Raw genomic sequence first — 13,268 nt, 5'->3', positions numbered from 1 at the left:
AGTGCAGATGATGAACAACCAATTAGATCATAGGATAAGAAAAAAGCAGAAGTAGATGGATTAGGGAGGAGGGGAAGAAGGGCAGCCAAGAAGGTCACCACAGAAATGAGGTATGGAATTCTTCTCTGAGCATAGGTCATTGACCAAAAAGTAAGTATATGCATCAATATTTGCTAAGCAAAGCTAAAACACTCTTTAATGTACACTGTTACTTTTCTTTCCAATGTAGAACTTTTCCTGTTTTTACCTTATAATGGAAATTTCTAGTTATTGTTTCTAGAAAAGAAATATATGCTGCACTGAGATATAACGTATTGGTTCAATAATTTATTGGCTTCCTGATACTGATTCTTGACAGTCCAAAGAGGAGTGTATCGCAGGTGTCTCAGACAGGAAACTAATTTTAATTGAAAATTCTTAGGCTGTATGTCAGTGATGATGAATAATAAATTCCTACATTGCTTTTATGAGGAAAATAAACATATTTCCCTTTTCTACTTGCTTGTACACACACATATATGCATACAAGGTTATAGCTGTTTTGTGAATTTGATAAATATTGTCCACTGCTGTGTTTTTGTTTGTTTGGTTGGTGTGTGTGTGTGTGTCCCGATAATACCAATGATTATATACCTTACTCTAGTGTAGTTATTCCCTGTGTCTTGAGAGGTTTTTCAGAAGTGCTTCAGGGCCTTACATTGCTGTAGTTTTATCAATGAAATATTATATTCAGTGTAGGTGTGTGGCTGTGTACACAGTGAAAAATAGCAAGATGGAGGAAGAACATAAAATGGGTTTTAGTTTGCCTCCATGAAAAATTTGATTTTTAAGTTTATCCAACTGAAAAGCATTATGTTTTAGAGGGTATATTACTTCTGCATGACCATAGATGGCATATAGTTCTACATATCAAATAACTAAGTAATTACTGTTTTCCAACCTATTGTTGATCTTAGAGCATCAAGATATTTTTCTCATAAAGCTGAGAGAAGCTTAGGTGAGGTTATTTATCTTCAGTTCTATTGAAAGTTAGATTCAGTTCAAATAGATATTGGTAAAAAAAGACTTTGAACAAATTTGAGCAAATGCATCCATCAGAAATTTAATCCAGTTGGACCATACATCTTAAAGGAACCACAGTTTCTTAGAATTAATAAAATAAAACATACAGTAAGCTAAGTGAATGTTATTTTCTTTCACTTTTTGTCATTGCTCTGTAGTTTTCAGCCTCTTTCTATCTTTTTTGGCAGAATTATAGAGTGAGGACATACTTTTATGAAACATTTTTATACCATTGTGAGTACTGACTGAAAGAGGGACTTACTCTTTGTCAAAGGATATTTCAAAATCCCTTATGCAAGGCTGCAGTCAGTGAAGAAAGTCTTATCGGCATGTTAACTGATTTGGAAGATTGAGAGAGATCATCAAGGTACATGGAGCTGTAAGAATTGTTGAATCAATGTTACAGTATTTTGTTGTTCACAGATTCAAGATGAGTCACTCAAGTCTGCCAGAAAAAGATCAGAAACCTGGCAAAGTTGGATATCAGATACTTCATCAAATCTCATGGGTTCTGGGAAATAAAAATAAATCAGTGAAACAAGGGCCAAGTCCCAGTTTTGAAAAACTTTACATAGGAATTAAGATGGCAGAATAAGTAACGTTACTTGATTAGAAAGGTTTCCTGCTTTTGGAGTAATTTCTGGGCTGGATTTTGGAGATCAGTATGATGAGTAAGCTTATAAATGTTCAAAAGAGGAGTTTTTAAATTTACCTGCTATGAATATCACCTCTTCATAGTTAGTTAGTTACGAACATCTCCATTCCCATTTACTAATGATTGAATTGACTGTCCTGCCTATTTGGTATCATAGACCTTCCTGACTCCTCATTCACTGCCAGGAAGCTGCCCTTCCTTCCCATTATTGCTTATGTAGACTGTCTTCTCCTGCACATGATTATCTGGACTAGTTTGCCTATCCTGCTTGTAAGGGCATGGATGGAATCATGAACCCTCACTCCCTCCTTATTTTCTTTTACTGGGAGTACCTCTGCTCCCTTTTGTACTTCCAGTAATTCTTATGGGAGCTGAAGTAACTGCTTACATGAAAAACTAGTAATAGATAAGGGTTTAATATCTTTCTAGCTTGAAATGATCAGGAATTATCATGTGCCTGAACAGAAATTCTGAGTCTCATGAAAACAAATGACAAAATTGAGATGACAGGACCTCCCATGCCTGTGATGATTGTCTTATTTTAGTTGAATTAAAGTGTGAAATAATATTACTGTGGTTACAGATATACTTATATTGGTTATTTATTAATTTGTTTAATTTACAAGTGTTTGTTTAACTTCTCAGTGTATATTGTTTTTCTTCTATAAAACAGCTGGACTTGAATTGTAATTGAAATTAGCTGTTTATATGTTTGTAACTAAGTAACTGTCTTTCCTACCACAAGAGAGCATTGTAAGCTTCAGAAAGAGTCAAGCAGAGAGATCCCTCAGAAAAATTTAAAAGTTATGGAAGATTTTCCAATGTAAAATAGAAAGACATATTTTCATCCTTAAACATACAATTCCAGCTTTTTTTTAACCAAGAAGTAGCCACTATATTGAAGTGCTTCAGCTTCCTTTTGGAGTCTTGCTATAAGTAACTGCTATAGTGCCTGGTAATCTTTTATATTTGACAGCGAGCCAGCATTTTTCTTTGATAGTTTTATTCTATGATAGTTTTAATCTATGCTTTAAACTCACACAGTTCACTCCTACTGGTGTTTTGATGCCTTGCAGTAGATGTTGTCCAAACTTGGAGCTGGAGGTAGGGCAGTCATCAGGAACAATGATGTAACTCAAAATGCCATGAGGAGGAACAGAAATAATATGGAGTCTCTTGTGAGCAATGATTGCAAGGGCTCTGATGTGGCACTGATATGCTGGACAAAATGGTGCTCCCTAGAGAAGCCTGCAGTTTAGGAAGGCAAAATTTGTGTGATAGCTTTGCTGCACACAGTTTGGGACCATGTTTGGCACAGGAGACCACACTACATTTAATCCTAAGTAAACCTCTCTAACTTCATATAATGGAAATCTGAGGAGCCTCAGAACCAGCTACTTCAGTCTGTTTATCTGCTTCTCTTGCACTGAATTATTTGATAATGTAAACATACCTGTTGGACACAATTCAGATCCACTTCAGCTAATTTACTAGTTGCAGCTACTGATTTAATATTAAAAACCAAACAAACAAACAAACAAAAACTTGACAATATTGTTCACTTATTTCCCCTAAAATTCTGGGCTATATACACCACTTTCATTTCACTGATGAATTGTATACTTCTTTTATATTCTGATATGCATGTTCATGACAAATTCATTTCATATCTAGCATAGCGTATCATTCATAACCCCTTTTTCAGAGTTAGCATAAAGAATTACAATAGGTATCCACGCACTAGAAATAGACAGCGTGTGAGGCAGCGGTGAGTCATATTGAAGAGAATACTACATGCGGCTCTGGACATTGATATTAAAAAGCAGTAAATAAACTGGTAATTCAGAAAAAAGCAAAAATATAGGCAAAATTCTCATTCAGAGAAAGCTGAATGATAAAATTGCAAAGGAGAAAAAGTACTTGATTTAAATAATCCAATAAATGTAGCAAACTGCACTGTGATTAAAAGTAAGAAAGGAAAAATAGTCTGATTATTGGGCAATCTAATTAAAAAAGTTTGAAAATGGAACCTGAAATTCTATCACTTGTGGCATATATGTATATCATAGAATCATAGAATGGTTTGGGTTGGAAAGGAACTTTAAAGATCGTCTAGTCCAACACCCCTGCCATGGGCAGGAACACCTTTCACTAGATCAAGTTGCTCAAAGGCCCATCCAAGCTGGCCTTGAACACTTCCAAGGATGGGGCATCCAAAACTTCTCTGGACAAGCTGTTCCAGTGTCTCACCACCCTCATCATAAAAAATTTCTTCCTTATGTCCAATCTAAATCTACTGTCTTTCAGTTTAAAACCCTTGCCCCTTGCCCTGTCACTACAGGCTCTGGTAAAAAGTCTCTGTCCGTCTTTCTTATAAGCCCCCTTTATATATTGAAAGGCCGCAATAAGGTCTCCCCAGAGGCTTCTCTTCTCCAGGCTGAACAACCCCCAACTCTCTCAGCCTTTCTTCATAGGCCTTTCTTCATATAGCCTTTCTTCAATGTACCTGTAAAAGCTCTTATTATTCTTCACATCCCTCGCCCAATTCAGCTCCAGCTGGGCCTTAGCTTTCCTGATCCCATCCCTATACTCCTGGGCAGTGTCCCTATATTCTTCCCAGGATACACGTCCCTGGTTCCACTGCCTATGGATTTCCTTCTTACACTTTAGTTTGACCAGGAGGTTCTTACTCATCCATGCCGGTCTCCTGCCTTCCTTGCCCGATTTCTTACACATGGGATCGAGAGCTCTTGCGCTCTAAGAAAAATGTCCTTAAAGAGCTGCCAGCTCTCTTCTGCTCCTTTGTCCCTGAGGGCAGCTTCCCCAAGGAATCCCATCCACTAATTCCTTAAACAACTGAACATTTGCTGTCCTAAAATTCAGGGTCCTGACTCTACTCTTCACCTGGCCCATATCCCTCAAGATTCTGAATTGTGTGTGTGTGTGTGTCTAAAATAAACTTCAGCCAAGTTATATAAAATTAGCATTTAGATTTGGAGAATGTCTTTCTCTTTTTATGATACTAGTTGCCATGGTTGCTTCCCCAAAATACTATGTGCTACCAAAGGAAATTGATATTTTTATTCTTTACTTTAAAAAGGGAATTTAGTTTGTCCTGTCACCAGGTAATTGCTTTGGTTTTGTAAATTCTTTGGCCCCACTTTTCTATGCATGACTCCTCTGTGTTATATCAATTCATTTGCAGAGCAGGTTTGCAGAATGCTTTCCTCTCAAGAAATTATGTGTTCTTTAGAAAAACTAAACAAAGCTGGAAAAAGTATAGTCAAATACTTGAACAAATTGAGTTTTAAAACAATGGTTGAATTCCTGATTCCATTAAGCTATTTAACTTTAGTAGAGCCAGGATTTCACATTGTGGATCATATTTACAGTAAATAGTTAAGAAGCAGGCATTGACTGTTTTTAACTGTATGGAAAATACTTTTTTCCTTTCTTATTTTTATATAGGAAGATTTAGCTCACAATTCCAGCTTCATTAGCAGTTTCATAATGGTCCAGCCTCATCTCTTTCACACTTTCTTCTTTGTAGTGAGTTAGAGACCAGTTTCTACCCTGGGATTTGCTTTCATCTTTAAATCCAACTACTAAGGCTAAGCAGACTTACATTTGACTTGCATTTCAAAATGACACTTACAGAACTTTAGTCCCGTGGAAGTTGTGTCTGTATTGCAATGACTATTCCATGCATTTTACATTAGAGCCATCACAGCTGCTGTTCACCCTTCTTTTCCCTAAATATTCCATATACTCTAGCTTAATGTTTTTCAGAGAAACAGAGGTCCAGGAAAGTAGGCAAATCTATTCACCAATAATGTGATTATAAATTGCAAACAAGGCTAGAAGGGTAAAATTTAAAAAAAAACCCCAGGGACTTCTGTGATTATTATATTCTGGTCAGGGTCAATCTTGGATAATCACTTTTTGGATACTTAATTTTCCTTATAATTCAGCTGGATATCAAATAGATTTTTAATGAATAGTAAAAATGTTATGGTTATCAAATTTATACATATTTGTGCCTGTTATATTCTGCAGCGTTTCAGGCAGTTCAAGAGCATAGGAATGGCTGCATCTCATTTTAATGAAGTTTATCTATAGATCATCTAGCATAGAAATATTGAAATCCAAGAGGCGATCCATCAGTGGTATTATTCCTGTGTGTGGCATTAGGCATTCCTAAGTCTCACAGTTTGCTCAGCACATTACATGCTATCAGATGTGCATGGGAAAAATGTGTTACAAAAATCAACAGAGATATCAATGCAAAGACAACTATATTATAGACTAAAATTACTATGATGCAGTTTTTATCAAAATAATTGTTCAGAAAAATACAAACAATAACTATTAAGTTCTTTAAAAGTTGAAAAACAATGCAGATGAAAAACCTGTAGATGCTGCTGATAGGAACATTTCTGTCCCACATGCAGACATTGTGAAGGTAACCACAGAAATAGGGAAATGGTGGGAGGAATAGATCATATATTGTTTTATTGCTCCATTTCCAGGTTCTCAGTTCTGCTCTTCAGGAACTGCTCATTGTTTACCACCCCCATCTTTTCCTCTTTTAAAATAACTGGTACAGAAATCTTGTTTTACTAGGAAAATGGAGAATACATGGCAACTTACCTGAGTAAAACTCAAAGAAGATAAAAGTTTTACAATGTGTCAATAGATCTGTATACTCACTGAAGCCTTCTCCGGGCTGCAAGCAGTAAGTTTACAGTTGTTTAATTTTCCTCCATTATTACCTCTGTAGGTGAGAGGTGCCATATAATGTGTGGTAGCAACTTGGGTTTCTTCCTAATAAACATGCACCCAGAACAGGAAGGTGAGAAAGCTCCAAGAATCAGGAGCGACCCTATCACTCATCACAGCAGGAGGCTGGATCAGCTCCACTCTCTTCCACATAGAATTACCAGTCTCGTTATTTAAAAAAAAAAAAACTGCATCACTTAAAAATGCAAAACATTCAGAAAATAGGAAGCCTGGGGTTTGTTTTATTTCTCTCTTCTTAACTCTGAAGTAATTTTCAGTCTCTTTTTCAGAGTCATCTAACTTAAACTGTTTCTTTTTTAATTAAAATTGAGATTCATAATTAACACAGTTATTCAACTTGTAAAACTAGAGTCTTCATATCAGATACCAAGTATTAGGAGATTAGAACAAAAAAAAGAGGTGATAACATTATATAAAGCTCGTGCTTTACTTTTGTACTTGTAAAGGGACAGTTTATGCCCTTTGAGATATGAGTGATCTCTATCATGGTCAAGAAGTAAAATAGAAAGTTTGTCTCTGAAACATAATCATATTGGGGAAGGTATTCTTCCTAAAGTCCTACTGCCACCCCTTCTACAAAAATAATTGAATTATATATCTAATTTAGTATGCCCAATATTTTTGTATCTACCTCAAAGTATACCTTATTGTAATTGTGTGTTTTTTCATTAGTAGCTGACCATTTTGAAGACTATAAAAATGAATATAATCTTCTGATTCTCATACTACACTTGTTCATCAGAAATGACCGTACAATAAGTAAACTTTATATCTTAATTTTGTTTCAGATATGTGTATATGAAGGCATTTGCAATAACTACTGTAGAGAAAATATGAATATAGTTTTCTGTACAACAGTTCCTTAAGATTGTTTTTTGCTACTGTGTTTATAGAGTTCAGGACAACTTTCACTTGCTTGAAAAAAATAGCAGTAGAAAAGGAAATAGCATGAAGGTGTGTAGGGTGGGACTGAGGGTGAAGTTCACTGCATGCAGTGGTTTCCTTGTTGAGCTGTACAGTCCTCAGTAGATGAAGCAATTTGCTTTGTCCTAGTGAACCAAATGCATCCCATTCTGCAATTCTGCATGGGATGCAGTAACTTTCCATCATCTACTATCATGACCCATGCCACAATCTATCACATATTTAGCAAAGCACTTAGAAAAAATCAGGTACATAACGGTTATGAAGTAAGTTCTTAGAGGGTGGGGATGATGGCAATAATGTACATAAATTTGCAATTTTGAATTAGGAACTCTATTATACTCAATAGTGTCTGTGTGTGTACATATATATATATATATAAAAGTATTTATCCTTACTTAGAGCATTTTTAAAAACACTTAACACCTCCTTCCAATATCTAGTGAATGCATTTTATATTTCAATATAGTTGTTATTTTCTAGAAATCTGACATTTATGAATAGACTATTTGTTTACCAACTTCAATTTCTAGTTAGACCATATTATAGTGCACTAAAAAGTAATTTAAAGGCTTAAGCTTTATTGGTAGTTTTTATTTTCTCCTGTTTTCTTTGACCTATATTACTTCCAAAGTTTGCCTTTTGATTAATATTATCTTTGTAACCTTAGTTCACAGGGATGTGTTCACCAAGATGCTATAAATAATTTTATATGATAGCTCTCACTATGATTACAGTGAGAGTGAGCAGTGCAATGCAGACTATTCCTGGAATATAGGATACATTTTAGTCTTACAGGTGGAGAAAATAAAGGTTCTGTGGAAGAATGTGGTTTTAGATATAAGTCTGTTTTTTGTGGTTGTGTTCAGTTACTGAAGACAGTTGTTTGGGGCTTTTTTGTTTTGTTTTTCACGAGTGCTGAGGGAGCTGGAAGATGTCATTGCGAGGCCACTTTCGATAATCTTTGATCAATCATGGTGACCAGAAGAAGTGCCCAAAGACTGGAGGAAGGCAAATGTCACTCCTATTTTCAAGAAGGGCAAGAAAGAGGACCCAGGGAACTACAGGCCTGTCAGCCTCATCTCCATCCCTGTGAAGGTGATTGAGCAACTAATCCTGGGAACCATTTCCAGGCACATGAAGGAAAGAAAGTCATCAAGAGTAATCAGCATGGCTTCACCAAGGGGAAGTCATGCTTGACCAATCTGATAAACTTCTATGATGAACTGACTGGCCTGGTAGAAGAGGGGACAGCAGTGGCTATTGTTTACCCAGACTTGAGTAAGGCCTTTGACACCGTCTCCCAGCAGGGGGATTGGACCGGATGACCTCCAGAGGTCCCTCCAACCTCAACCATTCTGTGATGCTTTTGAGTTCTTTTTGCAAAATCTTTAAATACCTTGTCTGAAAAATCTCAAAATGCTTTACAGGGAGTAATTGAATGTCACTTCTGCTCTGAGGTGGGGAAATCTACTCATTTTATAGTTGGGGAAAACTGAACAATATCCAACAACATGGATAGCAAGTAGAATAGTTGAGATGATTATTGAGAAATCATTACTGCATCTAACTCGGATCTTCTCTAGTTTCCTAGTACTATTCATCTGTGATAATGAGGATGACATTAGGAACTGAGAGGAGTGATTAGTATTACAGTTAATATTTTCCATTATTATTCATTATGTGATAACTACAACAAAATGAAAAATAAACAAATAAAAAAAGTATAAAGGAGGAGGCTAACACAGAGCACTTGGAAGGATCTGCTTCTGACCCTCTAATATTTATTTCTCCTATCTGTTATTAGACACAGACTAATTGATATGACACGTACTATTGATATGATCTCCACATATAGCAAAAGTAGCAGCACATGAGTAGCAAGAAACTTCAGAAACAGATATGTTTTGATTTAGTTTGCCAGCCAGCATTGGAAGTTACCTGAAGTGGCTGGAAGAGAGGAAGCATCTGTAGTCCACAAAAAAACGTTTCACTTGTAGACCCGCCACCCCTTCTTTTTTGATCAGATAATAGACTATTTTGGTTGAATTAAATGTGCAGTGGAGGTATACTGATTCTGTTCCCTAATTAATTGCTTGTTTTTATCAACTGAGGGTGTTTTAAGTACCTGACCCAGGGAGAAGGTATAAAATGGCTAATTGCTTCAGTGAGGCAGTCTGTCCTGCTGGTTTAATAACATGGTTGTGGTTTTAACTGATGGAATTCAGTTGAAATACTAGGTATTACCTGCTGTGTGGTTCTTTCCAGGGGTGTTCTTAAAGAAAAGTTTACGAGGTTTAAGTCTTCACTGACAGACAATTCTCGGCATGAAGAAATTGCCTCCACTTCCTCTTTAACTAGCAAAAGTGTTGGGAGCTATTGTCGCGGATGGAGTGAGCGTGCACTTCACTCGTAAGAGAGAAGTAAAAATATAGTTTATTGATACAGAATAGGGAGTTAACAAAGTTCAATGCGACAGTGTTTTAACAAGATTCAATGGCGAGGCACACTTGATTATTTACTGCATAGAGGACAGGGTCAGACAAAACTGTCAGGGAGACCCTCCCGTTGAGTCATGAGGTTCGGAAGGATCCCCTTGCTTTCTAAACTCCTTCTCAGAGAGGAGTCTAGGTGCGGCTAGATCCAGTCCTAGTCCCAGACTTGGTCAACGGTTTATATCTAAAGGATTATATATGCGCAATCAATCCTTTATATCACTTAGCTAAGATTTCAAAGTTTAGCATGCTATTAGTCACTTACCGAGGATCTGTTGCGGCAAGGAATCTCTCAACCTCGAGGAGTAACCTTGAGAGGCGTCCCTGCTCAAGGGGAGATCCTGGCGTGCAGCCCGCTGCCGTGCAGGAGAGCTCAAAGGGCTCTTGGGCTGCTCACTATTTATGGGGATAAGATGATTGACTCATAGTCATATTTGCATGCCGACCACAGGTTTTAATTTCTTCGGTGGGCGCATTGCACAATAGCCCTAGGCTATCGTGTTGTTATCTGTCTCCTGAATTCACTTTGAGCTGATGCAGCCATCGTGACCAGATGCATCCATTACAATCACCGCTGGTGGTTATCACCTAAGCAGGGTTACAGGAGATAAAGGTCAGGGGCAGGGGAAGCACACCGTCACACTCCACCCTGTGACTATAGTCAATTCATCTTATTCTCACAGAGTGGTGGTACGGTCACCTCTTGCCTCTGTGCCATAAATAGTATATTGATAATTTATGCACTTATAGATCCACAGTAAGTAGACAGTGAAGCACTGCTATTTGTTATGTGTTAATTTGTATGTTTTGGGTGGTTGAAGTTGGGTTATTTGTTTTATCATGTGCCAAACCTTTATATACAATATAATTATAAGCAATAGACACACTAATGTTAGAGTTAGTAAAATAACAACTGGGTGAAGCATAAGATTAAACACTCCCGTTGCTGTCGGTGACCATCCAAGAAGAGTCTCCCACCAATGGTGTTCTCCATCCTTCTTTACTCTTTCCAAGACATGGTGTATCTCTTCTGCATCATGGTGAACGGTGATCAGAGTTTTGTGTCCATTGTGTCGTATGCGTTCTAGCAGTTGACACAGGTCATCGTGTTGTAGTAGTTTCTTCACCAATGTAAGATTCATTCCGATGGGGGTAGCCAATAAATCTCGACTCAATGTATAGTTAGATTGTAACAATTGATAAGACGTAACAGGAGCTGAATAATTGAAGTCACATCCCACAATTTTAGTAAAGTTACAAACACAAATATTTGAGCGATTGCTTGTATCTACAGTAACGTTATCTACAAATATAAAATCACAAAGGGTTCTCATACAAACACATCCTTTTCCAGTATACACAAGTACAGTTTCAGGGGCTTCATCAGGTCGTATTTCAAAATGACGAACATTTTGTTCAGTGTCAAGACAGATGTCTTGGGCTTTGAGGGTGTTACTCTCACAAATAAATCCTTGTTGTTCCATTACAACGCATGCATTAACATCAACAGTTTGCCATTTGTTTCCATTTTGGTGGGCCCATACTCTGTGTTCTAATGGATAGAGTACAGTTCCATTGTGATTTAATCCCAACGCAATGATTGGGTATATGGTATATACTGAAGCATTGTGTATTGTTAAGACAAAAGCTGTGGCCTTATTGCTAATGGGGTCATAAGTGAAATTGACTAAATACCACCAGGACTGGAATTCTTTCTCAAATTTAGTTGCATTATCCCAAATTACCTTTCGAATTTCAGTGGGTAAGGTACCCCCTTCACCTTCTCTTATAATTGCTGCTACCATAGATTGCATCCACAGTTGAGCTTGGATACAACTAAGAGCTAGAGAAACATTGGTTTGGGCTACACCAAGTGCATCCACAATCAGTTGGTGGTCCCTTTCATTAATTCTTTTCCACTGAGGTAATATATCAGATAAGAGCCATTGGTTAGTTCCCAATGCTAATAGAGAAGACCGCAATGGGTGTTCTAATTTGTTTAAATCACTTGTTGTTGTGCTCAGTTTGTTCACGAGTACTTCAGCATCGATACTATTTAAGACTCCCAATCCTGTCCCTATGATACCGGTCACATCTCTCCTTGTTCGTCTTGGAGAGGTGAGGGTTCGCCCATGTAACCATGCTAACCATCCTGCATAGGACGTACCTAGGAATGGTGAACAGGTCGGTTTGATTGCAGAGATATTAATTTGCATCAGTAGTTCTACTCGTTTAAGAGACCATGATGGATTAAATAACACTTGTTGTTGGCCTGTATTTTTGATCACATATGGTCCAACTTCAGAAACTTGTGGGAATAGAATTGTCTCATCCTTTACAGTCAGGGCGGATGTTGTGCTAGGCTTAATAATGTCTATTTTAAATTTAAAGGATAATCCCACACGACGGTGAGCCCAGAGGCAGACTACAAAAACAGGTTGTACTAAGGTAAAATTGTACCAACAGTCCAGTTTTTCAAAGGCGCAAAGTTTCGTATCTTTGGCTATTGGCCTTGATGTAATGTTGTACACAGAAATCTGAGATGCCTTCTCATGGGTAGACCCATTGATCATCCGGCATCCTATTTTAATTTCTTTCCCTGCTGTTCCTCGGAGCCGGGGAACTTTATCATCAGCTTCATCTTTATCCCAGCTCCATTCATTTTCTAAGTATGTTTCAGTTCCATGCATGACCACGGTGGAAAGCTTTAAATCCCCCTTACTAGAGTGTATTCCCATACTTCCAGTGTACTTAACACGAGCTTGGGACCATGGCCATTCTAGGGTTCTTTGACCACACGCTAAGAAGAGCAGCATTGTTAGGGTTTGGAATAGTAACATGAACACAGCATTTCCATCTGCCATCTTGTGGGGTGCTGTAAGAGAAAATAGAGACTTGTTTCGGTGGGGAGAGTCCGAACAGGTTACCCCATTAAGAAGAAGGAAAAATCCATCGTGAACTAATTCTGTGTTTTGCACCACTGCTATCAGTAGCTTCCCAGGCAAGTGGGCCACGAGGTTTAGTTAAAGTCATAGGCACAGTACCGATAGATGGTAAATTAACCATCACAGGCTGTCCTGGCTGTAATGTCATTGGATATTCTCTTTTCCTAGTAGGTGGAGCGCTAAGCTCAGTTTTTACAAAGAATGCTCGGCTTACAGGGCTTCCAGTAGGCCCATACCGGTTGTTTAATTGATGGAGTACTTTGGGAAGTCTCGTATCCCATTGAGCTTCCTGTGGTTTGAGACTCCTTTTCAACAAGCCATTAGCTCTTTCTACCATCCCATTTGATTGAGGGTAGTATGGGGTGTGGAAAACCCATCTAATTCCCT

The 13,268-nt window shown here is 37.7% G+C and overlaps 1 protein-coding gene across 10 annotated transcripts in view; it reads left to right on the top strand.

Moving 5' to 3' along the window:
- LOC140650543 (tyrosine-protein kinase Fer-like) overlaps positions 1–13,268 on the top strand; it is a 213,971-nt gene that overhangs the window by 179,459 nt on the left and 21,244 nt on the right. For 3 of the 10 annotated variants that reach the window (XR_012042063.1, XR_012042061.1, XM_072858974.1), the window contains one exon: positions 1,251–1,417. The exons of the other annotated variants lie outside the window; for them this stretch is intronic. Coding sequence is in view for 1 of the 3 variants with exons in the window: in XM_072858974.1 (XP_072715075.1) it covers positions 1,251–1,263 (13 nt within the window). In the remaining 2 variants the exon portion in view is untranslated. Of the gene's footprint in view, positions 1–1,250; positions 1,418–13,268 lie in introns of those variants that run through there. 10 annotated transcript variants of the gene reach the window in all.

The sequence above is a fragment of the Ciconia boyciana genome, chromosome 4 (assembly GCF_034638445.1).
Source record: "Ciconia boyciana chromosome 4, ASM3463844v1, whole genome shotgun sequence".
Taxonomy (NCBI): domain Eukaryota; kingdom Metazoa; phylum Chordata; class Aves; order Ciconiiformes; family Ciconiidae; genus Ciconia; species Ciconia boyciana.
The sequence above is the reverse complement of the archived record's forward strand: the minus strand, read 5'-3'. Positions and strand labels throughout refer to the sequence as shown.